Source organism: Artibeus jamaicensis, unplaced genomic scaffold (genome assembly GCF_021234435.1).
Source record: "Artibeus jamaicensis isolate MK-2021 breed Jamaican fruit bat unplaced genomic scaffold, CSHL_Jam_final scaffold_625, whole genome shotgun sequence".
Lineage (NCBI taxonomy): Eukaryota > Metazoa > Chordata > Mammalia > Chiroptera > Phyllostomidae > Artibeus > Artibeus jamaicensis.
Genome location: NW_026522051.1, coordinates 500959 through 526388, shown reverse-complemented (window position 1 = coordinate 526388; position 25430 = coordinate 500959). Strand labels below are relative to the sequence as shown.

Genomic DNA, 25430 nt, shown 5'->3' with positions numbered 1-25430 from the left:
ATGCTGAACAAGACCTTCGACTCAATTCATACTTGGGGTGGTGGGTGAGGATGCTGTAAGGACAGTATCATGCCACGTGACAAAATTGCATACAGACGATGCAGTACCTTTCAGTGTCACATCTACTGAAGTTGGTGACTGGACCCTGGTCAGGCCAGAGAATGTCCTTGTTCTGCGGAAATACAAACTAAGGATTTAGAAGTAAATTAGAGGGAGAAGGGGAGTGAGGGGAGGGGAGCAAGCATCATGTAAACAAAATGGCGGTGTGGGTGAAGAGTTTCTGGGTATCTTTGTACTATACTGGCAATTCTTTGGAAAGTTAGAAATTGTTTCCAAATAAAAAAAGTTGGGGGGGGGCGGAGCCTGGGTTGGGATTTCCCCCATCGCTTTGTGAGATGTTGATTAAGCCACTCGAATTTCTTTAATTATCATTAGTTTATTCCAGTTTTTGTGCCAATTTTGCAACTTTGTAGAAACACCTGTTTTTTCCTAAGTTTAAAATATATTGGTTTATATAATTTATGATATTTTATAATTAAAAAATCTGTTTGTAGTTATTTCATGTTTTTATACCATTGTTTAATTCGCACCAGCAACTCTCCTTACGTGATTTTCCTCAAGTTTGTCTCTCCAATATTTTCTTTAAAGGACCAACTTTTGGTTTTCCTAATCCTTTTTGCCTTTTGTTGTTGTTCCCTATTTCTGCGATTTCTGTTCTTCAGTCTTGCTTGGATTTACAGTGTGTCTTTTAACTTTTTGAGTTGAAAGATTAGCTCTTTTGTTCTCAGTGTTTGTCTCTGATCATCTTCAAAAGCATAGTTTTCTTGCTCTTTCACCTGCATCCACTAATTTTGACCTGTAGTCTCTGCTGTAATATTTCGTAATGCTCCTTCCTGTTTTCTTGGACTGAATAGTTTTCGTTGGGAGGCTTGGACTGTTGGAGGCTGTCCTTTTATTTCACACTCTGTTGCCATGTGGTTGGAGAGGGTAGTTTATTAATCTTGTATCTTTTGGAATTTGAGTCTTCTTTTGAAACTTTAGTATATATGTATGGCTGTGTGTATATATATATATATATATATATATATATATATACATACACACATATATATATAGTCAGTATTTGGGACATATTCCATGTGTGTTTGAAAAGAATGCTGATATGTATTTGTTGTAAAGTTCTGTATATTTCATAAAACTTATTTCTTACATATAATATCAATCTCCTGTTTCCTTAGGTTTTGCCTGTCTATTATTTTTTAGGACATAATTTTAAATATGCAACTAGAATATTTTCTTTTCTTTCCACCTTTGGCTTTGTCAGTAGTTTCACGTATTTTGAAGTGATTTTGTTAGGGGCCTGTATGTCTATAATCATCTTATCTTTTTACTAGTAGGTAATACATTTAGAGACAGTGTTTTTCAGTTAAGTTCACTTTTGTCCACTTCATTAAAGTTGCTACTTTTTAATGTTTTATCATTATAACTTTACTCAAATATTTAATGAGTAAAATTATGCCTAACATTTTCTAACAAAGCCCTCTCTATGTAACATAGTATCTGTTACCTATTAGGTAGTCTTAAGTGCTTATATAGTTTATATAACTCAGAGGGAAGCACCATGAACTCATTGGAAAGTTTGACAGACTCCAGTTTAGTTTTATCCTCTACCCCACAGTTCTTAAGCCGAGTTCATTTGCATATTAGCATATTCTTTATTGTGCATTAATGTGTCCTAAAACTTATCATTGGGTTATTTTGCTAGATTGCTTTGATAAGATTATAAAAAGCAATTGTTAAAGACAGCTAGTTTAGTATTTCTTTGTTAGGAAGATATAAAATGGTATCATTCTGAGGCACTGGTATAATAAAAAAATGGCGTTTCCTCACTCACTTTCTCATTGTCTAGTCTTACTCGGCACTTCAAGACTTAATTTAGTTGCTCTATCCTCTAGAAAAAATTTCCTGAGTCCTTCTGTTCCATTTGGTAAAAACTAATCGATATTCCTTCTATCCTAACATTTAAACCTTAACCATTATTTTTAGAAATACATCATTGTAACACACCCTTAAAAAAAAACATCAGAATGTCTGGCACTATTAGATTCTAGGTTGCCACTGCAAGAAAAACTTCAGTCATTGGATATTCAAGTTGAAAATCTTTTTGCAAGAAAAAATTATGTAGAAGTGTAATTTTAAAAATGAAAGCAATCAGGTTTCAGGGAAGATTGAAGTCCCTGACCCTGATTTGAACCTAGGCATTTATTTCATTCAGTGTCATTTGAATGCAGGCATTCATTCCTTCTCTACCTGTGTTATTATTTTAATCTAGTAGACATTAAGACCATACCTCAGAGAGGTTTTGTGGAAATTACAGGTAAATAACAAGTTTTTTCTGATTAAAATAGGTGAATACATAAACAAGTTTTTCTGATTAAAATAGGTGAATACATCTTAATATATGTTAAGCATATTTCTTGGAGAGTGAATATTTTTAAACTAAGACATTCTGTAGTTTCACTTTTAAGTGAAAGTGAACACATTTTTGAAGGCATGTCTATGAAGGTATTTCCATGTACAAGGTACCAATTTAACTACCTACCTAGTGATTTAAATTTTTAAGTATACTTTTGTTCATGTCAAGGCCAGAACTCAACATTTAAGGGCATAATCAAGTAAATTGCCCTAGAAATCACATGTAAATAGAAATCCCCAAAATAAGTTTTTTAAATTAACTATTCAATGGTGTGGAAATTACAGAATAGGGAGTTATGAAATTTGAGTGTCTGACACATTTTGTAATATTTCTATATGGGATCAGCAGGGCGTAAGAGGATGAAAGACAAATTAGGGCTAGTTCAAAAATAAAATTTAACTCGAAGCAGTCTGTGTCAGTTTGTTACTCTCACGGAACCATATTTCCAGGCAAAAAAACACCTATTTTTATTCCTTCTCTTAGAATCTAAAATTGGTTTTGTTTAACATTGTGTTTACTCCGTGGTGTCCCCAGTTCTGAGTGTTTTCTCATCAAATCCTCAAACAGTCCCATAAAGTAGACAGTGTTATTTTGAAAAAATAGGTACAGAGAAACAAATATTTCTTTAATGAACTTGCCAAAAATCACACAGACTATATATCACTTTAGTTCTTACTAATTTAAACATTGCTGTAGGCCAGTTAGCAAATTGTCATGTTGAATGTGTCTTCTTGTTACAACATGAACCTCTGCAAATCTTTGCCGTACACTGGTGTTACATGACCTCCTAAATGAATGGAAAGTTTCTCCTTACTGTATCTCTTTCATGAAGTTTTATCTTTCATCTTCCTTTAGTAGTGATTTAGAGCTCCACATTCAACATCGCTGGTCATGACTTGAAGCCTCTTGGCTGTAAATTGCAGTGATAATAGTAATGTCACATCATCACATAGCTGACGGAGTGGTAATTCATTTGCTTATATTTGTTTTGAGGCAGTTCTTCAGGAAACAGTTGAATAAAAGAATATCAGTGAAAGATAGCCATGCTCATAGAAGGCATGTTCTTTCTTGAAATGCTACTCCAGCTTAAATTTTATTTTTATGTCTATTTCCCCTCAGCCCCTAATAATTATTTGCTGCGGACCTTTGGGTTTCTTGGTGGTGAAAGGTCTGGAGGAGGCATGTGGCAGTTTCTGCTGAAGGGCACAGCCAGGATGACAGCTCATCTGTTTACCACGTGGTTTACTGAGCATTTTAATCTGTCGGGACCTCCTGCTCAGAAAAAGAGATTGCTTTCAAAATATTGGACAGTGTACCTGGTCACTTAAGAGCTTTGATGGAGGTACACAGTGAGATTAATAATGTTTTCATGCTTGCTAACACAGCATTTGTTTCTGTATCCCATGAATCAGTGAGTTGTTTTGACTTTCAAGTCTTACTATTTAAAAAACACATAAGGGTGTAAGTTGCCATAGGTAGTTAATTCTTTGATGGATCTGGGCAAAGTAAATTAAAAAACCTTCTGGAAAGGATACACTTTTCTGGATGTTACTAAGAAAGTCGTTAAGAGGTCAAAATAGCAACATTAACAGGAATTTGGAAGATGTTGATTCCAACCTTCCTGGATGACTTTGAGGAATCCAGGATTTTGGTGGAGGAGGTAACTGTGGATGTGGTGGAAATAGCAGGAGAACTAGAATTAGGATGGAGCCTGAAGGTGTGACTGAATTGCTGCAGTTTCACTGGTAAAACTTGAACGGGCGCAGAGTTACTTCTTACGGATGAACAATGAAAATCTCTTTTTAAGCTGTAAGAAAAGACTTTTCTTTTAAGATGCAGTGAAAATTGTTGAAATGACAACAAAGGTTTTAGAGTTACTTCATAAATGTATGTGATAAAGCAGTGGCAAGCTTTGAAAGGATGGACTTCAGTTTTGAAAGAAGTCCTGTGGGGAATATGTTAGCAAACAGCATCACCTGCTTCCGAGAAACCATTCATTAAAGGAACAGTCAGTGGGTGTGGCAGACTTTACAGTCGGGTCAGCTTGTCTGAAGAGGCTGCTGCAGCCACCCCAACCCTGGGCTGCCACCACCCTGACCGCCAGCTTCCATCAACATGAAGGTGAGCTCCCTCCGCCAGCAAAGAGGTTACAGCTCACTGGGAGCTCAGATGATGGCTAGCAATTTTTAGCCATAAAGTATTTTTTAATTAAGGTACATTGAAATGTCCTAGTTCAAACAGTGAGGCAGGAAACGCAAAAGGACAAGTAAATGATCCTTATTCTACCTTTCCGTTCTGTTTAGATCCTCAAAGGATTGGATTATGCCCATCCCAGGCAGTCTACTGGTCCACTGATTCAGATGCTAATCTCACTTCCAAAACACTCAGAGTTTAGGGTAATGGCATTTGATTATAGAAGAGTAAAACAGGGGTCATAGTAAAAACAAGGAGATTTACTATTTTTTGGCTGTATTCACATTAACTGCATGTTAGAATTTACACACACACACACACACACACACACAAACACACAGAGTTCTTGGTTGATAATAGATATTTAGAAAGACCAGAAAGGGGTAGAGAAAGTAAGAGAAATAACCACCAAAATTCCATTACACACAGTTTTGGATATTGGAAACTTCTTCTGCCCCAGGTACACACACACACACACAAATGCACCTGCAAACACACACATGTACAGCTGAGAAACAGTGCAAAGGTATGTCAATAAAGAAATATTTAATGAATATTTAAATATTGGATATATTGGGTTGGCCAAAAGTTTCGTTTTTTTTCCGTATGATGGACCTAGTAGTGCTTAGTTGTCTTTAACTTGACTCGAAACAATTCTGTTAAATTGTATTGTGACGGCTGTCATACCAGTGTGTGTTAAAAAAGACAATCAAAAGTGGTGAATTTTTGTACAGCCACTTTAGTATTGAAGATTGGAAGAAAATGTGCAATGTTTTCATCATATCATGCTTTGTCATTTCAAGAAAGGCAAAACACAACAGAAATGCAAAAAAAGATTTGTGCAGTATATGCAGAAAGGTGTTATGACTGATCCAATGTGTCAACAGCGATTTGTGAAGTTTCTTGGTGCTGTTGACATTTTGGCCAAATAATTCTTTACCGTGTGGCTGTCATATGCATTGGAAGATGTTTAGCAGCACCCCTGGCCTCTACCCACTCGAAGCCATAGCAAGAGATGACCGACATGCTTAAAATATCCAGATCACCAAAATCATTGGTGAAAATGAAAAATGTGCCTTTTATTTTATGGAAAATGAAAGGGACTTTTTGGCCAAACCAGTATCTTGATGATGTTTTGAATAGGCAGTGTAGTCTTGTGGTTCAGAATTCTAAAGACAGGGTGTTCCAGAGTGAACAAGGTCCTTCCGTTGCTCTTGTCAGCCCCTTACCCGCCCCCTCCCCTGCCACCAAGGTGGTGCTTCTCTTTTCCTTGGTAATTCTTTGAGACATTTATGCACATACAAGTAAGTTTCACTCACATGTACACACGTGGTAGCATGCTGTATGTGTATATTATTATATACCTTGTTCTGTGTTTCGTAGTTTTAATTTTTATCAAAAAATATGTTCATGTGAAAAAGTCAGTTAGCTCAGAAAGTTTTTTGTTTCTTCCAAAGGGCAATTCCCATTCCCCTCTCCCCATGTTCCCTTTTTGAGGAGACCAGTCTCATCCCTTGGCTGATAGATTGTACATTGACTTCCTTGTCTCCGAAATAAGTACTTTAATGCCAGTTTCAGGTGTTACTCTACTGCACACGATCAGAGTCTCTTAACCACATGCTGATGATCCATTTCTGTCGTAATTGGTGGTAGATCAGCACGTATTGTTTGTGTTACTGTGACTATAAATGCTATTCACAAGTGAGCCATGTACTAAAACATGACTACTTTTCCTTTTCTGTGAAACTAATATTTGATTCGTTTCCTTATTTTTGTATTTAATTACAAACTGTTTACTACTTGGGAAAATCTGTACCAGAGGTTCTCAAAGACTTACCGTCCATTTCATCCTCCTAAAGGTTCCCCTTCTGAGAACCTCCAGTTCAGACGGGCTACACCCCGCTGCTCTTCCTGTACAGCTGTCTCCCTGGGACTTCTCTTCCCAGGCCCCCTGGGGAGTCCCATTCCCACTGTCCTCCCAGGACCATGTTGTGCTACATGCAAGTCTTCTTGACTGTTCTTACTGTTTGTGTAAATTTTAGAGTCAGCCTAATTAAAAAATCATGTGGATTTCAAATCTTCCATTTAAATTAGCTTGGGTTGTGTAAAATTGAGTTTTTTCTAGTTAAAGGATTGTCAAATGTGGGCAGTTTCAAATAGCTCTACTCAATAGTATACTCCTTGCTAAGTTTATATTTAGTATTGTTTCTGTTTTCAGCAGGGACTTTCGTTAGGTCTTAGAACTGGTGATGGATGGTTTGAGTAGAGTTGATTAGTTTCTTAACTCTATGCCTAGGTATATACTTACTGTACCTAAGACTTTCTTTAATAGGTGATTCTTTTTAGTTTTCCACCTGTGTAAATGCATCATCTACGATAATTCATAATTTTACTATCCCCTTTTCCCATCATTTTACTGACTTGTAGGATGTGTAAGTTTATCAGATGTTTTTCAGTGCCTGTGGAGATAATAATAATTTTTCCTTGATATTTTTGCATGCCAAAATAGATTTTATTGTATTTTGAATGACTTTTGAATATCTACTTGACCATAATATTGATATAATTATTTTTTTGCTCTGTTCCTGGTGACTTTTTCTTTGTTTTATTTAGAAGTTCTGTGTCTGATTTCATAAGTAGTAGTAACATGTATTCATTTTTGTATGCTGTGTCTGTTAATTTTTTTGATGTTACTATTATGTTCCCCATATAAATATAATTTGGAAGCTTCTATGCTTTGAAATAGTTTAGGTAGCTTTAGAGTTATTTGTTCTTAACTCTTTGGTAAAATGTGTAATATTATTGGCATCTGGTGCTGAGGTTAGTTCGCTCTCTGACAGCTTTCTCTGCTTTCTGAGATAATCATCTGACACTCTTTTGAAGTCTCTCCTGTCTTACCTTCATGAAATTCACAGTTCCTTACTTGGAATGCAGATAACAGTCTATTATTTCTCTTAGGGCATTAAATTTTTAAAAAAAAACCTCTGTCTTTTATGTAGATTTGTCTTCATCATTAAGTTAAGTTCTTAATTTAAGGGCATTAGTTACCAACCACCCTTGTGCTCAGTGACTGACATCCTAGTCCGTAGTAGGGCGTTTGTTGGTTTAACACCTTTTCCTCCTCTCTCTTTTTTTGGTGGTGGTGCTGGTGGATGTCTTACAGGCTTCCCAGTTGGCGTGTGTGCTGTAAAGAGAGTTCTTCAGCTTCATCGTATTACTCTCAAGATGACAGTTGCACGCTAGAAAATGAAGATGTACAATTCCAGAAAAAGGTACTTTGAATAAAGTTGACGTATTCTGTATGTCAGCTTTCTAAGACTTCTTCAACACATTCAGAATAAAAGTAATTTCAGAAATCCTAAGACATAATTTCTGGTGGAGGTTTGTAGTTCTTCCTTGGTATAATCCGAGGAGTTGCAACTGGGCAATTCTGAAATTAAGCTACCTCTGAGATAGTTATGTATTTATGGTTACTGCTTATGTTTGGGGTGTCGGAACTTCCTTCGTGCTCCAGGAGGGAGAAAGATAGTATCTACTCAGGGAGCTGGAAACTAGTGGCTTGCTTTTTAATGCACTAAGTATTTAAAGGGTTTCTAAAGAAACTCCAGTCTTACAAAGTGAAACCCGTTAGAAATGAGGATTATAGGGAGTCTTCGATCAGTGGCTGTGTACTTGGGTAAGATGAATAGACAGAGTCCAAGCAACCTGGTGGTCTCTAAATAATTTATTGTTTTATCATTTTAAATGAATAGAGGTGAGTATTGGCTAGATTTGGCTTCTCCCCTGCCAGGCCCTGAAATTAATGTACTTATTTGAAAATACCAAAGGAATTTATATTGACTGTAAAATATTTATGTTTCTATCCTGCTCCCCTTCCAGAGGAACCACGGTTTGCTGTTTCTTGTGAAAATGTTCGTGCCATTCTCTTAGCTATAAATATACCATTGCGTAATGAGAATTTAATATTCAAATTAGTATTTTTATTTTACTGTTCTATAGACTTCCCCTTCTCCCCTCACAATATCTCATGGACACCTTTTCATTGCTATATTCTCAAAAGGCCGCATTTTAATTTTATATATGGATATATCCTAATTTATTAAACATTTCTTTGTTGACAGACTTGCCTTGTGTCTCAGCGGTGTGTGCATGTGTGTATATGTGTGCATTTGTGTGTTATGCGCAAACACGTGATTCTATGGTTGGTTTATTTTTTGGCATATTTAGAGTGGATTATTTGAGTTTTCAAGTTATGTAGACTGTATTTCTGGGATGGAACATTTAAAGATTTGAAGATTGTTACTAAATATTTCTCAAGAAAAGTATAATTTTACACTTTCACCCATTATCAATTAGATTTAGATGTACTCTCTTCAGGGAGAAATTTGAAAATGAAATGTTATGAGAATGAATTTAATTAAGTAAAGCATTAAGAGAGAAAACATTTTTTTGGCAAACATTTAGGTACCTACTATGGGCTATACAAAACAAAGATGAGTACGAACTTCGCTTTTGTGAAACTTGTGTTCTGGGGGATACATTTAAGGACATACAGGCATCTGAAATGCTACCTTGAAAATGAGTGTCAAAAAGAGAGGACACAAAGAACTACGTTCACTTATCAGATATTCGCTGCGTGCCTAACACCTAGCGGTGGTAGGATTAAAGTGCTTATTGAGAGATCACGTTCGGCTCGTGACCTCGTTTAGTGCGTCTGTTAGGTGTAGTGACGAGGGGGAGGCAGGAAGGTGGACAGTGGCCATGTAAACAGACGTAATTGGAATGAGATGCACACGAGACGGTGTGTTGGCTGTGAAGTGTGGAGAGAGGTCTTCAGCACTGCCTCGGGGCTGTCCCGGGAGAAGGTGCTTACCAGTTAGCCTTTCTGTTTGTGCAACACAGGATGAAGGAGAGGGGCCTGCCAGCGCCGAATTACCTGGAAAAGTGAGTTCACATTCACCCGTTCCTCCAGAAGAACACAAATTAAAAGATGACGACGTCGTGGATGCACGAGTAAGCCATGTTGCTCTGATTTGTAATGCTGTGCCTTTTCACTAATTCATAAGGTAGAAGACCTCAGTTTGGTCACTGTATTGGGTATTGATACATCTCTTTGAAGTGCAGTGTAACTGGTGTTAGTACCATTTACCTGCTAAGAGTGCTGCTTTTGAAAAATGCAATCACCGAGCACTAATAAATGAGGCCATTTCTCTGCAGTGAAAGTTTGGGTGTGAGTCCTCATTTCTCCCTGGGTTTTATTTTGGCTCTCTACAATGTATCCTGTTGCTTCAGATCTTCAGGTGTCAGAATTTTTTTTCTAACTCACAAAAAAAGAATTTGTGTGCAGAACACAGTATTTTGATAACAAAATCTTATCACTTTTGTGGAATGTGAATTAGAAGTAGGCTAAAATGTTTTTCCTTTTTCTATTATATTATGTCCTGAATATTAAAAATGATGTTAACTGACATCAAAGTAATTAACAAAGTAAGTCATTTTTCTCAAGGCCTCCATCGTAAAATGTGAACTATTTGCATCCCTCTGAATTTCAGTATAAATAATTCCCCAAATGATCACACTTTATACTCTTCTGACTCTAGGCCTTGTGTTTTCTTTTTGCTCGAGTACTGGCCCTCCTCCTCTTCAAGGTCCTAGCCCTTCTAGTCCATTGTCTCTCTCTTCCCCGAGCGGGGCACGAGTACCTCCCACTAGATTCTCATTCAGTGAGCAGTCAGTGAGTGCTGTGTGCTAGGTGCCAGAGACGGGGAACGTGCAGGTCGAGAGAGTCTGGTCCTCACTCAGGGTGTTCGTAGTAGAGCTGAGAAAGAAGAGCTATGAATGAGAGGTCTTCTGGATGCTGTGATGAAAGTGTGCAGGGAACCGTGGAGCCTAGAGGAGGGGAAATGGCTAATTCTGTTTAGCACTGGCTGTGGGGGAGGAGGTTTGAGATAGGGGTTTTCAAACAAGGGTAGATACTAGGCAGATTCCAGGTTGTGTTTGGGAGGGACGGATGGCCCGGAGCACCCAGGATGAGGGAGCAGCAAGATTCCTGAATTGCTGTGTTGCATTGTTGTTTGTGGATGCTCATCATACTCCGGACTGCTCAGGGGCAACAACTGTGTGTTGTATTGTGTTGTGTATTACATAGGATGTCTGTGTTGCTACTAGGATTAATTACAGTAAGAGGGTCTGAAATAGGAAGTAGGAAAGACAGAAGACAAGATCCTTTGTCCTAGTTTATGAAGTGCGATGAAATGTGTAGAGCCCACATTTTAATATGAAATATATTCCATTGACTGGTAATATTGGGGGAAAGGATTTTCACTTTTTCAGTGAACATTCTTTACATTGTCACTTTTGAGGTATACTTTTTGTACAGTCCTGTTCATCTAAAGAGAGAATTTATTAATCTCAACATTTAATATAACTTTCTTTGAAACAGAACACGGAGTCAGAAAAGTTAAGTCCACCTGTGATTGAGACGCTCTCTTCTGTTGACCTGCACGAAGATTCTTCCAGTGCAGCTGCGGGCAGTGAAAGCAATGAGACTATTACCAGCTCATCTACCTCAGAGATCATTCCAGTCTCCACACTTGAGTAAGTCGTTGCAAAGAAAAAGCAAAAGGAATCTCATTAAATAATGATAGAAAATTTTTTATAGAATCAGACAGCTTGACAGTCAAATTTAAGTTTAGGCTATATAGCTGACCTAAGTTGTAATGCCTCTGTTTTCTGTTTTTATTATTTTTTAATGTAATGGTCTTACAAGGAGTACTTTGCTGCCCACGCTCAGGATTAGATTGCAGCGGTGAAGTCTTTATATTGTGTAGGTAAAGTGAGGTTCTAGTTTAAGAAATGTGATACTTATTTGAATAATCTTTTCAATAATTATAAAAATTCAAATGTCAGATTATTTATCTGCATGAAGTATTACTGCAGTGTTCCATATATACCACTAGTTATGTCTCTCTGAAGAGCTGCCTTTTCCAAATTGGATAATAACTATTTAGAACACTGAGGCGGAAGTTTTCCTTAATCTGGAAAACCTATTATGTCCTCCTCGCTCCTTTCAGCAACGCTACAAAGAACAAAGGAAAAGCGTCGTAATACCACAGTATGTTAAGCGTTTCTTCTGTCAAGTGAGTTAATATGCGTACAGAGCATAGGACAAAATCGGGCACGTAGTTAAGAATGTGTGTCAGTTAACTTCATTTTTATTATCTCCACTATTTTTTTTTTACCACAAGCACTTTTTAAATACCTGTTCTCAATAATGTAAGGGCCGGGTTGAAGGAATTGTACACAGATGTTCCAGTTACCATTTAGGAGTTTGTCCCAGTGAGTGACAGGGAGCAGGAGACATGCTTTGTGTTTAAATTTTTTAAATAGTGCATGCTTATTCCAGAAAGAACTTAAGGCTAGATGCCATATATCCGAATAGCACCTATTTTCTCATTGTGTTGAACACAACTCTTTAGTGAAATTTCATTTTTAAAATGCAATTCTAAAGGCACCCTAAGAATCTTAGTGCAATCTTTTCATAAGAGATGGTTTTTTGATACTGCAGGCAGCGGATCTAACACTGGCAGAATACTATATTAAGAGAAATATAAAAGAAAAGATGCATTTAGAATAAATAATTAAAAATATTTATTTTTGGTAAGACCAAATATTAACCTATACAATCAGCTATTCAGAGTTGAAGGGCACTTAACGGAGCAAGAGTCAGCAGGTGCTTGGTTAGCGCGTCCTCCCGGTACGCCAAGGTTGCGGATTGGATCCCTGGTTGGGGCGCCTGCAAGGATCAGCTGGTGAAAGCTCGAACGGGTGGGGCGGTGGGTCAGGGTTTCTTTCTCTTTCTCCCCGCTTCTTCCCTCCCTCCCTCCCTCCCTCTCTCAAATCAGTTTTTTTTTTTTAAGATTTTTTTAGATGTGGTTGTTAATAACTGTGCATTTGCTGTCCTTTCATTGTTCATATTTTCTATCTTCTTTTTCTTAGATAAGTCCCTTTAACATTTCATGTAATAAGGGCTTGGTGATGATGAACTCCTTGAATTTGATCTTATCTGAGAAGCACTTTATCTGCTTTTCCATTCTAAATGAAAGTTTTGCTGGATAGAGCAATCTTGGTTGTAGGTCTTTGGATTTCATGACTTGGAATACCTCTTTCCAGCCCCTTCTTGCCTGTAAGGTCTCTTTTGAGAAATCCTCTGACAGTCTGAAGGGAACACCTTTGTAGGTGACTGTCCCCTTAGCTCTTGCCGCTTCTAGGATTCTCTCTTTCATTTTAATCTTGGCTAATGTAATGATGATGTGCCTTGGTGTGTTTCTTCTAGGGTCCAACTTCTTTGGGACTCTGAGCTTCCTGGATTTCCTGGAAGTCTATTTCCTTTGCCAGATCGGGGAAATTCTCCTTTATTATTTGTTCAAAATCTAAAACAAAAGCAAGCTAAAAGGACAGCTAGATCAGGAGCAGAACCATAGAAATGAAGATCTCATGGAGGGTTAGCAACAGGGGAGTGGGAGGAGAAGCGGGGAGAAGGTACAGAAAATAAGTAGCATAGACGGTAGGTAGAAAATAGATAGGGGGGAGCAAGAATAGTATGGGAAATATAGAATCCAAAGAACTTGAGACACATGGACATAAACTAAAGGGGGGGAATGGTAGGGGTGGTGGTGCAGGGTGGAGGGGAATGAAGGGAGGGAATAGAACAACTGTAATGGCATAATCAATAAAATAAAAATTTTAAAAAATCAAATAAAGATTGTTTTTATTTGTTTATCTTTAGAGGGGAAGGGAAGGAGACAGGGAGAGAAACATCAATGTACGGTTGCCTTCGTGCGTCCCCTGCTGGGAACTGGCCTGCAGGGAACCGGCTTGCAACCCAGGCATGTGCCCTGACTGGGAATCGAACCACAATTGTCTGGTTTGCAGGCCTGCGCTCAATCCACTGAGCTATACCAGCCGGGACTTTCTCAAATCAGTTTTTAAAAAAGAGTCAGCAGTTGACTTTACATGATTTAAAAGAAGGGAATTCTTGAAAACAGTCTGCAGGAATATAAAGCATTCTTCTCTGGCTTAGATTGTTTTGGAGATCACTGATAATCATTTTTCAACTTCTACATATGTCAATTAAATTGATCAGCTTGATTTTTTTCTCCCCTATTTATAGTGAAATAGAAAAATCTGGTACTATTCCTATAGCCAAGCCCCGTGAAACTGAGCCACCTGAAACTGACTGTGATGTTGGCGAGGCCCTCGATGCTCGTGCTCCTGCCCACCAGCCTGCCTTTGTCCATCCGCACGAAAGGTGGGTGTGAGCAGTGGTTGCTCTTGTAGGGTCTGTGGTGACAGCAGTGGCAGGTGTGAGTGGACTTGGACTTGGGTGGATGCTTAATCTCACTCTCCGATGGAGAGAAAGCTGATCTCCTTTGTGCTCCTTTCTTGGTTTACTTTGTACATGGTAATTATAAGTTTAGATGGTGTGAATTTGTTATTCAGCTAAAATTGGTTTAAATATGTCTTTTGGTTTCAAATAGCCTCGTTGGCCAGCATATAGAAAACGTGTCATCTTCACATGGCAAGGGAAAAATAACAAAATCAGAATTTGCACCAAAAGTTTCAACAAGTGATCAGGGAGATGGTGATCCAAAATCTGTGTTGAATGCTTCAGAGAATTTAAAAAGCGAGGTAGGTATTACGCCTTGCACTCTCTCCTACTTTACTGTACAGTGTGTTTTTGTGATTAGCTGATCGTGTAATATGCCAGCATTATTTGCCATAAAGTCAGGAGTTTAGGTAGTGTAAGTGGTTACTTCCTAGTGCTGTTGCCAGCGTACTGTTTATGTGTAGAGTTGTTGCTCGAATGGCCTGTCTTCGGTTGTATGTGAATAAAGGGTTTTCTGCCGCTCTTACCCTTCGATATCAGGTGCATGAAGTCCTAAGTTAAGCAGGTTCTAGAGAGCTATATAGAAGTAGCTGTGATTAGTAAATTTATTGTTTCCTGAATATAGGTTTAACTCGATAATAAAAGGTTAAATTTAGACTTTTCAACCAGAATTATTGTAGAGGGACATCTTACCTTTTGTTAGTTGTCTGCAAAACACTAGACCTGTTTATGTTGAAGAGCATGATTCTTGACATGAAGCAGGGTGTGTCCCAGTGTGGCAGTTTCACTGTCCTTTCTCCTGAGTTCTGCATTGACTTCTGATAGAGGCCAGTACAGAATTTCCTGCAGTGTCGACAGGAATGTCTAGGCTTCCTTCAGGTAAGAAATAACGAAGTAGAAGAAACGAAGGCCCCTCCGTGAACTTAACAGAAACAAAATACGTGGAATCAAAGAGGAGCTCAAAGTACTGGTGCCACATCCCTGCGGTTTTTTTTTTTTTTTTATTTTGGGTCTCCTGCTCTTCACCTTTTCTTGCATTCAGTGACTCTGCACTCAGCTCTGTGTGCTTCATTCTGGAGACCCCCGCTGTTTCTGTGCAGCCTCTCGGAAGCACAGGACTTGGCATTTCACAGCGCAGCGTGCTGGAGGGATGGATTTTCCCAGTGAAACCAAGTCAAGACACGTGACAGTTGAGTTGTCACATACCAAAGCCAGAAATAAAATTAGAACACATTACAGGAAAGGCTTCTTTGGAACTATTGGAATTGCAGAGAAAACCTTTGTATTCTGTAAGTTGAAATCTTTGTTTCTTTCAGAGTTCTGATTATACAAAACCAGAAGAAATTGACCCTACGTCTGTAACAAATCCCAAAGACCCAGAGGACATACCGACATTCGATGAGTGGAAGAAGAAAGTCATGGAAGTAGAAAAAGAAAAAAGTAAGATAGCACTGGGATTCCTTTCTGTTTCTTTTTGTAAAGGAACTGGTTTAAATATGCTTTTTCTCTTTTCAGTTAGTAAAAACACAACTTCGAAAACTTTTTTAAAGGTAAAATTTACCAAGATGCTATTAAATTTACCTGTGTGCAATTATATACAGTTCTAATCCTAATCAAAATCCTTTCTTGTAAATTATTCATTGAGGGAAGAAATTAAGGTACAGATAGTAGTAAAGCAGTGACTTTCATCTCAGTTTATAAGAGGAGCATTGAGACCTGGGAAGTTCTACGTCATAAAGCTTTAAACTGTAAACACAACTGGGCTCAAGTTATTAATGCTGTGATTTGCTTTTGTAGAATAAGTCTCAGAATTAAGAATTCTTAATATTGGGGTAAGAGATAGAAGGATAGCATTTGTCCTTTCTAATAAAATTAAATACATATTTTATATTTTTAAAAGCTTTGATTCTCATGGATGAGCTTCAGTTTGTGAGTTATGTTTCTTAGACATAAATCAAGTAATGTGGATTTTTGTGGCTAATTTGTCTGAATATTTGAAGCTATTGGGGTGAAGCATTTTTAATTTCTTAATGGGTTTTAAAATATGCTGTGAAGCATTAAAACTTTGGAGATGATGGTGTTGCTGGGATATCTTCAATCATAATCATCATATGTGTGTTTATAATAAGGTTTGTCTGCAGGTCAGTCCATGCATGCATCTTCCAACGGAGGTCTACATGCCACAAAGAAGGTCCAGAAAAATCGAAACAATTACGCCTCAGTAGAATGTGGTGCCAAAATTTTGGCAGCTAATCCGGAAGCCAAGGTACTTAAGTATAAAATTCCACTGTGCGTGTAGGAAGCTAGTGACTTTAGTAAATATAGGCTGTGATTTTCTGGGAACTACATATGACCATGAGCTATGTTCCTAATACATTAATAAATGTAGGATTATGCTTTTAAAGAACTTTTCTTGTATGAATTCTTAGTTATATTGGTTGACTGGTACATTGCACCTTTATTTCTTTGAAGACTATTTTTAGAGCAGTTTTCAGTGCATAACAAATTGGGAGGAAGGAATAGAAATTTCCCATATATGTCTTGTCCTCCCCCATTATCAGTATACCCCTCACCAGAGTGATCCATTCATCACAGTTGATGAACTTACGTTGACACATTATTATCACACTGAGGCCAGAGCTTCCATCTAAGAGTTCATTCATACATTCAGTGGATGTGGACAAATGTGTAGTGACGTGTGTCCATCATGATAGGATCATACAGACTCTGCCTGTCTGTCCCTCCTGGCCCCCATCCCCTGGCCACCACTGATTACTACCTACATGGTTTTTCTTCAGAACGCCGGGTGGTGGGAATTATACAACATGTACAGTTTTTGGATTGGCTTCTTGTACTTAGTAACATGCATTTAAATTGTGTCCCTGTCTTTCCATGCCTTGACAGCTCATTTCTTTGTGGTGCTGAATAATATTGTATTGTCTGGATGTATGTCACAATTCATCCATTTATCTGCTTAAGGGCATGCACCCTGTTTTTAACTTTTTGAACCTGTGTGAAATTTTACAAAGGAAACAGCCGATAGAAAGTCATTCTTAAAAATAGTAGCAGACATTTAATTTCAAATGTTTTGTTGCAAGGCTAACAGTATTGTAGCCATAATTTTAGCCATATGAATGTTTTTTCCCTAAATGAGTATTTCAGAGTCTTAGGTATGTTTTAAGATCTAAAAATAAAGAAATCCTAGAAAGCTTTAGAATTGAAATAAATATTTTTACTTGAGTAATTTATTTCTTCCCCCCTTTTGAAACTAGAGCACATCTGCTATTCTTATAGAAAATATGGATCTTTATATGTTGAATCCTTGCAGCACTAAGATTTGGTAAGTAAAATGAAATATAAAAAGCACACTGTATGTGTGTATATGTTCACTTTCCTGTTAGGACCAGACTGCTTTGCTCATGGAGCCACTCAATGAGTATTTGTGACTGATCGGTGCTGGTGCTGTACTTACCTCGGGTCCTGGCGTTCCAAATGGAAGACAAATGCTTTTCCTATTAAGGAGGTCCAAAAAAAAAAAAAAAAGAAAAAACAGTGACAGATCCAGTCAAGCAGTGATGACAGGGTAAAAAGTACTGCTGAGAAATTACCACAGGAGCAGAGATGACATGTACTTATAGGGGATGGGGAAGGAGAGCTTCTTGGAAGAGGACGTCCTTCAAGACTCCCTGAGCTGAGTCCCGAAGGACTCCTAGGTGGTAGCAGTGATGGGGGAGAGCTGCTCAGGGACTGTACGAGCAAGGGGACAGTGCTAAAAGCAACAACCGTAAAGGTATGGTAGAGGCAACCTGACGAAGTCATTTCGGTCATAACCGGCCTGAAGGTGACAGAACGGTGGAAGACGAGACAGGGGAGTTAGTTTAGCAATAACCAGGCCATCTAATGTATATACTCAGCTTAGTGTTTTTTCAAGTTTTTTTAAAGATTTTATTTATTTTTAGACAGGGGGGAGGGAGAAAGAGGGAAACATCAGTGTGTGGTTGCCTTTCGCATACCCCCTAACTGGGGACCTGGCCTGCAGCACAGGCATGTGCCCTGATTGGGAATCGAACCCATGACTCTTTGGTTTGTAGGCTGGCACGTAGTCCACTGAGGCACACCAGCCAGGGCTCGAGTTTTTATCTCAAAGAACATGAAGGAGGTGGTGTTACCTCGCTGGCGTTCTAAGAAGGCCTGTCCTCAAAGTATGGCCTGTGTCAGGATGTAGTTGGAGGCAGGGAAACCTCAAAGCTCAGGTGAGAAATGAGGCTTGAACGGAGGCACTGGAGTTTGGACACAGCAGAGAGGGGGAGATGTATTAGAGAGAGATTTAGAGCAGGTAAAACCGACAGTTCGGGCTAGTAATTGGATGCAGAGAAAGGCATCCAGGCAGTCTCCCAGGGTTTGGCTTCACTGCTTGGCTATGTGATTCCACCATTAGGTGAGAATATAGTCAAAGAAGCAGATTCTTGGGAGGAAATAACGTGATGTACTAAAATTTATTACATTACTCGATGCATTACTCAAAAGCAGCTGTTTAAAATAGAATTTGAGGTAAATTGCCACCATTGTATTGATTTACATACAAATAAGATTATTCTTTTAAGGAGAGACTTTAAACTTTGAAGATAATGCTTATTCTTATTTTTGGCCTGAGCCCTTTTTGGTAACATGCACATTTAGGTTCAGTTTGAAAATTAACACTAAATTATTTAAGGGTGTTACTGGATCATTTCAAAAAGTTTTTCACTGTGTCGTTTGGTCCATAAATTGAATTTGAAGCATTGATTGTCTGAGACCATAGAATATAATTTTGGGCTCTTTTTCTTTGGAGAAGCCTCTGTGATCAGTAACAACCCAAGTTTCTTTCCTCCAGAATTTTACACTTCAAGCAAACACATGGTGGGATGAAGTTACGTGAAGCAGTCATTTACTTTACTCTGGTTTGCGTAGAAAGTCATCACGACTCCTCATTTTGTATTTAAGCGTGTTTTGCCGGGCAGCGTGCACTGGTGTGCACGTGTTTACTGTGTATTTAATTTTTGCTCATTTGTGTGGTTTCTCATGGATGGTGAAAACCTTAGAACGCCTTTTCACCGACTTCCCCTGACTGAGGTGCGCTGGCCCCGCAAAGGTGTGTTCAGACTGCACAGTTTCACTGTGGCTTTAGTAAGTCTTACTCCCTGCTGGGGTCCGTTTACATACACCTCATCTTCATCGGAAGTCCGTCGCTGCTCCTGTGTCTTTGTTTTTTCCTTTAAATGTTAGAATCATCTTGTCAGGTTCCATAGAAAATTATGCTGGCAATTTTGTTGGCATCGTATCAAATCTTGAGATGAATTTCAGGATTATTTGTATTTTAGGGTATTGAGTTTCCTGGTCTCTCATTAGTTTGTCTGTTTCTCCATTTATTTGTTCATCCATTCAATGTTAATTGAGCGCCTGTTCTTTGATGCGCTGTTGCTGAAATAACATCATGTCCCCAGATAGACTATTTAGATTTAGATTTTCTGTTTCTTATTGAGGCAATTTTGGAAAATTGTATTTTTTTAGGAATTTATCTTTCATCCATTTTCAGAGTTTTTTTCTAGTGAAGTTGTTTGTGTTGCTCCCTTATTATTATTATTTTTTAAGGATTTTATTTATTTACTTATCTTCGGGGGGGGGAAGAGAAGGAGAGAAATATCAGTGTGTGGTTGCCTCTCACGTAGCCCCCACTGGGGACCTGGCCTGCAACCCAGGCATGTGCCCTGACTGGGAATCAAACCGGGGACCCTTTGCTTCACAGCCTGTGCTCAATCCACTGAGCCACACCAACAAGGGCTGTTCCCTTATTTGAAGATGTTTTCTGTTTTACAGATTTTTAAAATTCGTGATCTTTTTATTTATGCCTTTCCTTTAATTTCCACAGGAATTTGTCTCTCTTGTCTTTATTGACTCCCTCTATCATGTCTTTGTTTACTGTTCCTTGTATTTCCGTTTGAATCTGTATTATTTTATACTTCTTTAGGTTTTGTCTATTAAACTTATTTTTTATAATATACACTTTTTGTAATACACATGTTGAAAGTTACAAATTTTATTCTTAATTGTGTCATCTAAGTTTTGATACATGCTCTTTTATCAAACTATTTGTGTTTAGATTTACTTTACTGATTTTTTAAAAGTGACTACCTATAATTAATAGAAGTATATTGACATTGGATTTGCAATTTTTACATGTAGTGTTGTTAATTTGCATATAAGATCCTCTGCTAAGAAACATGAAAGATGAGGCAGAAAAATATAATGAAAGAACATTTTAAAATCAACTTTACTGAGGAATAATTACATGCATAGTAATATTTTACATATTCTGAGGCTATTTATTAGATGTATGCAAGTTTTAGAATTGTTAAATTTCCTGAGACCTGACTCTGCACCTGGTAATACATTTGTCTGAAAGCTTATTTTATCTGTAGCTGGTATTACTGTCGCTCATGTCTTAGAAAGGGAGAACATCATGTGCAAAAAAAAAAGGTGGGGGAAGATTAGCTTTTTATTTTCTTAATATCCTTTTAGATTTATTTTCTCCATTGTAAATAAAAACCAAAGCCTGAGTCCGGTTTCCTTTAGTTGCCTCTCCTCAGGGCGTAGTGGTGATGTGAAAACTGTTCAGGCGTTGGGGCCAGATTGATTTGTGTTCTGACTTGAACTTTACTACTTGTTCGCTAAATGATCAGGGCTTTTGATTCTGCTGCTTAGTAGGACCGAATAACTGGTTTTAATAAGATAGACATTTAGTGTTCTCTGACATAAAACCGCCAGCTGGCCAGGACTGCAAGGTTGTAACACAGAACAGTTGACGGCCCGGCACCTTCATCCTGTTGCTGTACCTCCCCTAAGGGGTTGTCCTGGCCTGCATCCCTCGGTGGTTGGTTCTAACCACATCCTCATTCCAGCCTGTAAGGTTGAGGTGGGAGAACGCAAATTGGGAGGCACCAGCTTCCTTGTAAAGGCTTGACCTGAACGTTGCACTTGACACTTCTGCTCACACCCCATTGCACGAACTAAGTAACATGGCCCAAACTGGGAAGTAGTCTTTGCTGGGGCCCATATGCTCAACTGCGTCCTGGTTGGGGTTTCTTTGTATTTAAGAAATACAAAGACAGAGGGTAAGAATGTGAAGTAACCAATTAGTATTTATTTAAAAGTTCTGTAAAATGGAGATAATATCCTTAGCAGTTTAAGGAAGGATTAAACCGTCTGACGCGGTATCAGAGTGAGCGTCAGCAGACGTCCGTTTGCCTTCTTCCTGAGCTTCTCTCTCCGATACCCGATGGCTTTTACCATCTCCTGAGACTTGGTTCTGTTGTTTTCCAAGGTTAAACACACTATGTTCATTTTAATGCTTTTGAATTATCTAACACTTAATTGTCACCGTAGTGTCTCATTTGATATAATAGTTTACTGAGTGTTGATTACAGGGCTAGATGTCACGGCATTTTTTCCCCAAATGCCATGCTTTTGACAGTCCATATACACACGTGGCACCGTGCTTCTAACTGTTTCTTAAGCAAGAGTAATTTGTGGCGTCTTCCCATGTCCATAAATGCAGGTCTCTGGCATGATTTTTAAGAACAGCTTTATTGAGGCATCATTGACATACAATGAACTATACTTCAGTTTATAAAATAAGCTACAGTATGTCAAAGTGTACAGTTTGTTAACTTTGACATTTTATATATGAAACTATCGTAAAGATCACGAACATACCCATTTCCCCAAAATGTTTTCTCATGCTCCTTTGTAATTTTTCCTCCTTCTCCTCCACTACAGTAAGTACAACTGTTTTCTATCACTTTAAGTTATATTTTCTAGGTTTCTATATAATGGAATATATAGTTTCTCCTGCCATTTTTAACAGCTGTCTGGTATTGTATTGTCTAGGTGGGCAGTGAAATCAATTCTTTGTTAATCCCCCTACACTAATCATATACGTAGACTGCCACCTGCCTCCCCACACACACACCAAACTGTGCTTTGATGTACTAAAGTGTGTGTTCAGGGGTGAACACTCAGAGCCATGCATCCTTAGGATGGGTTTCTAAAGTGTATTGCTAAGTCAAAGGCTGTGGTACCTTTGAGGCAGTCTATTTGCCAAACTGCCCTCTGGACTAGTGAGTTCCTACTATCTGTAGCTGTTCTTAGTGAAGTCATTTCTTCTCCAAGAATGACCTTTGTGGCTAAAAAACAATCTTTTAAAAATCATTATGGAATAAAATCAAGATCTTGTTTGATTTGTAGTTCCTCCCACACCCCAACTGATGATATGCTGGGGAAATACAGGTGTTCCCTGTGGGTAACTAAGGCTGCAAGTCGCCCCCCTCCTCCCTCTCTTAGTGAGTCAGTTAATGGACGTTGGTTTATGCAGACTGTTAATGTAACGTCTGATGCGAACTGCTTTAATTGTTTTATCTAAACTGCCTTGTTTTTTCTTTGAAGGTTTGTTATTGAACTTTGTGAACCAATTCAAGTAAAGCAGCTTGATATCGCAAATTATGAGTTATTTTCTTCTACTCCTAAAGACTTCCTGGTTTCCATCAGTGACAGGTAAATTCTAAAGCTGGTTTCTGCAGAACTTACAGTGGCTCTCTAGGAAAAATATGTTTAATGGGTCACTTTTTAAAACTTTTATTTTTTTGTATTAGTATATCGATTTGTAAGAACAGTAATAATACTACTTAGTGTAGGTACTTGTTAAGTATTTTACTTTCACTAAGTCATAGTGCTTATAACAGCCAGAAAATACTAATTTCCTCCTAAGGTGAGCAACCAGATAAGGAGAGGTTAAGTAGCTTGCCCGGGTCATGTGACTTGGGAGTTGGAGAACCAAGATTCAAAGCTAGATCTGGGTGGCTTCAAAGTTCTTACTTGTAATTTTTGTGTTCTGTTTACTGCCAAACATTTCTTTATAAATGTTATTTTAAAAATGAATACTTCATTTTATGTTGTGACGAATGTATTTGTTAAAGTGTATTTTGAAAATATTTTTGTTGGTCTTTGTGATTATAAGAGAAATACTAAACATGCTTTGCAGGGACTTTGGTAAAGAACCACAGTTCTATCAACCAAAGGTAACTGTTAAGCATTTTAGTAAATTCCTTCATCTTTTCTATGTATTTATTTGTGAATCCTACAAAATAAATCAGTTTTTACTGCTTACATTCTGAGAATATCCTTTTGTCTTTTGAACACACTATTTTAAATGAGCACTTCCTCCCCAGTGGAGGAGTGTATTCATTCTCTAAATACTTCGAGTGCCAACAATGTCCATGTAGGATGTGGCTACTTATTTAACTATTCTTCTGTCGTTGATGATGAAGGGTTTTCCACGGTGTTCCCCCCGCCCCCCATAATCAGCATTGCATCCGTACATACAGTTTTTGAAATAAACCCTCAGGACCTCGTGAGAATTTCAGCCATTGTCCTTCTCCTAGCCTTATTCAGATCACTTCCTTTTCTTTAAGCCCTAAGTTATTGTCATAATGCCAAATCAGCTCTGACAGTGTGTGTGTTGCATTTGTGATAAGAACACGTGCTATGTAAACAAGTAATTTTAGGTTTTTATATTAGATTTCCTTTTCAGGGGCTGCAGCTGCATTAGGTCTGTGAAATCCAAGTACGGTTTTAGAGGGTTTCTCCTGTCCCCTGTCCACCAGCACTTCTGTCCACGGTTTGTGTCAACGCGCACTTGTCACTGTGGGAAGAGTAGTGCCTCCTTCCCAAAAAGTCTGTCGGCTGCTTTGTGTTTCTTAAAACCTCCAGTTTGATCGAAAGCCCTCTTAAGAAGCAGTGCTGGTCCCATTTTTTTCTCCTTGTCTTCCCCTTCTATGTGATAATGGTGTAATTTTTCAAAATATTCTTCATAAAAAGGAACCGGTTAGAGTTTTAGCTGGAAAGGAATATGTATGTATTGCACTCACTATTTAACTCATATTTAAACTAAGTTAAATCAGTATGTTTACCTGGAGAGGAAAAATAAGATACATGATGCATTTGGACGATGTGATAGGACTGCTCAATGTGTTTCATGATCGCTTTAAAAGAATATTGATATTTTATGTTTTCTAGGTATCCCACAAACAAGTGGGTTAAGCTGGGGACTTTCCACGGTAGAGATGAGCGGAACGTGCAGAGTTTCCCCTTAGATGAACAGATGTATGCAAAATATGTGAAGGTGAGGCCGCAGGTGCGGGGCGTATCCTAGAGTGCAAACGTCCCTGTGCGCATGCTTGGGGACCTCCCAGGCCTGTTCCGAGATCGGGGTTCAGAGGGAGTTCACTGAAGTCTACCCCTTCGTGCAATAAGTTTGGCTCGAGTATATCGTTTAATGGGACCTAAAGTGCAACATTCCCTTTGATGCAACTAGAAACTTAGGCCGGTTTTTCTAAGTATATTTGCGGCTCTGATGAAATTCCAGATTGTAACTTTAGTTTTTTGAGTATTTATATAAAATGTCATTTTCACAGTGTCATACTTCTCTTTATTTCAAAATGTATATCAGTGTTAGTCACTGAAGTCTTTATTGCAAGTCTGATTTCTTACTGGAATCTAATTTTTAGGTCATTTCAACTTTATTATCCCATTTTTGTTACTATTACAGATTTTGCCTTTTATGTTCAAGTAAAATATTCTGTGTGTCCGAATACCCATTTCAAATAAAGTCAACTTTTAGCCATTTTTGTTCAGTATACCTGCTGTTTTCTCTCCACCCATAAATAGAATTACCACTCTTGAATTGGATTTAGACAAAACATGGGAATTTCCTACTCTTCTCCTGCTCTTTTTTCCTTTAAAATAATAGCCATACCTTAAAGTACCACTGTGTTCATAATAGGAACTTCTGGGATGACAGCAGCTTTAATTTCTTTTTCTTCTTTCTTAAATGTGAAAACTCGTAGCCACCTAATTGTCTTCTGGGATTTTACTGCTCATGTCTTGTTCTGCATGTATTAAATTGGCTTCTACAAGTGGATAAGCCCGTAGTATTCCTAGTCTCTGTGTAAACATACTAAATTCTATTTTTAAAACAGTCAATATTCTCAGTGACTCAGCAGTGTTCAGAAAAATGAAGGTACATTTTCAGTTCCTTTTAAAATGAATACCGAAATAATTGTTTAGTGGCCTTTTTATAGAGCTCAGTTTATACACTGTGTTGAAGAAAAACATGTTAGAAATTATTTGGCAGTTGGTACCATTGTATTTAATTTTATAGTTGATGTAACTCACATATTATGAACTGATTCTGAGAATTCTCCTCTACACTATCTATGTTGTTAATAACGAAACAACATTTTACTGTAGCATAAAAGTAGCTGCAAAAACCCCCTGCCT

The 25430-nt window shown here is 38.1% G+C and overlaps 1 protein-coding gene across 3 annotated transcripts in view; it reads left to right on the top strand.

Moving 5' to 3' along the window:
• SUCO (SUN domain containing ossification factor) overlaps positions 1-25430 on the top strand; it is a 60237-nt gene that overhangs the window by 9721 nt on the left and 25086 nt on the right. For 2 of the 3 annotated variants that reach the window (XM_053659357.1, XM_053659356.1), the window contains exons 2-11: positions 7833-7941; positions 9572-9682; positions 11112-11266; positions 13842-13979; positions 14209-14359; positions 15374-15497; positions 16187-16323; positions 17330-17397; positions 22539-22646; positions 24168-24273. In XM_053659357.1, the coding sequence (XP_053515332.1) occupies positions 7833-7941; positions 9572-9682; positions 11112-11266; positions 13842-13979; positions 14209-14359; positions 15374-15497; positions 16187-16323; positions 17330-17397; positions 22539-22646; positions 24168-24273 (1207 nt within the window). The remainder of the gene's footprint in view (positions 1-7832; positions 7942-9571; positions 9683-11111; positions 11267-13841; positions 13980-14208; positions 14360-15373; positions 15498-16186; positions 16324-17329; positions 17398-22538; positions 22647-24167; positions 24274-25430) is intronic. The other variant, XM_037167379.2, reaches the window with a different exon arrangement.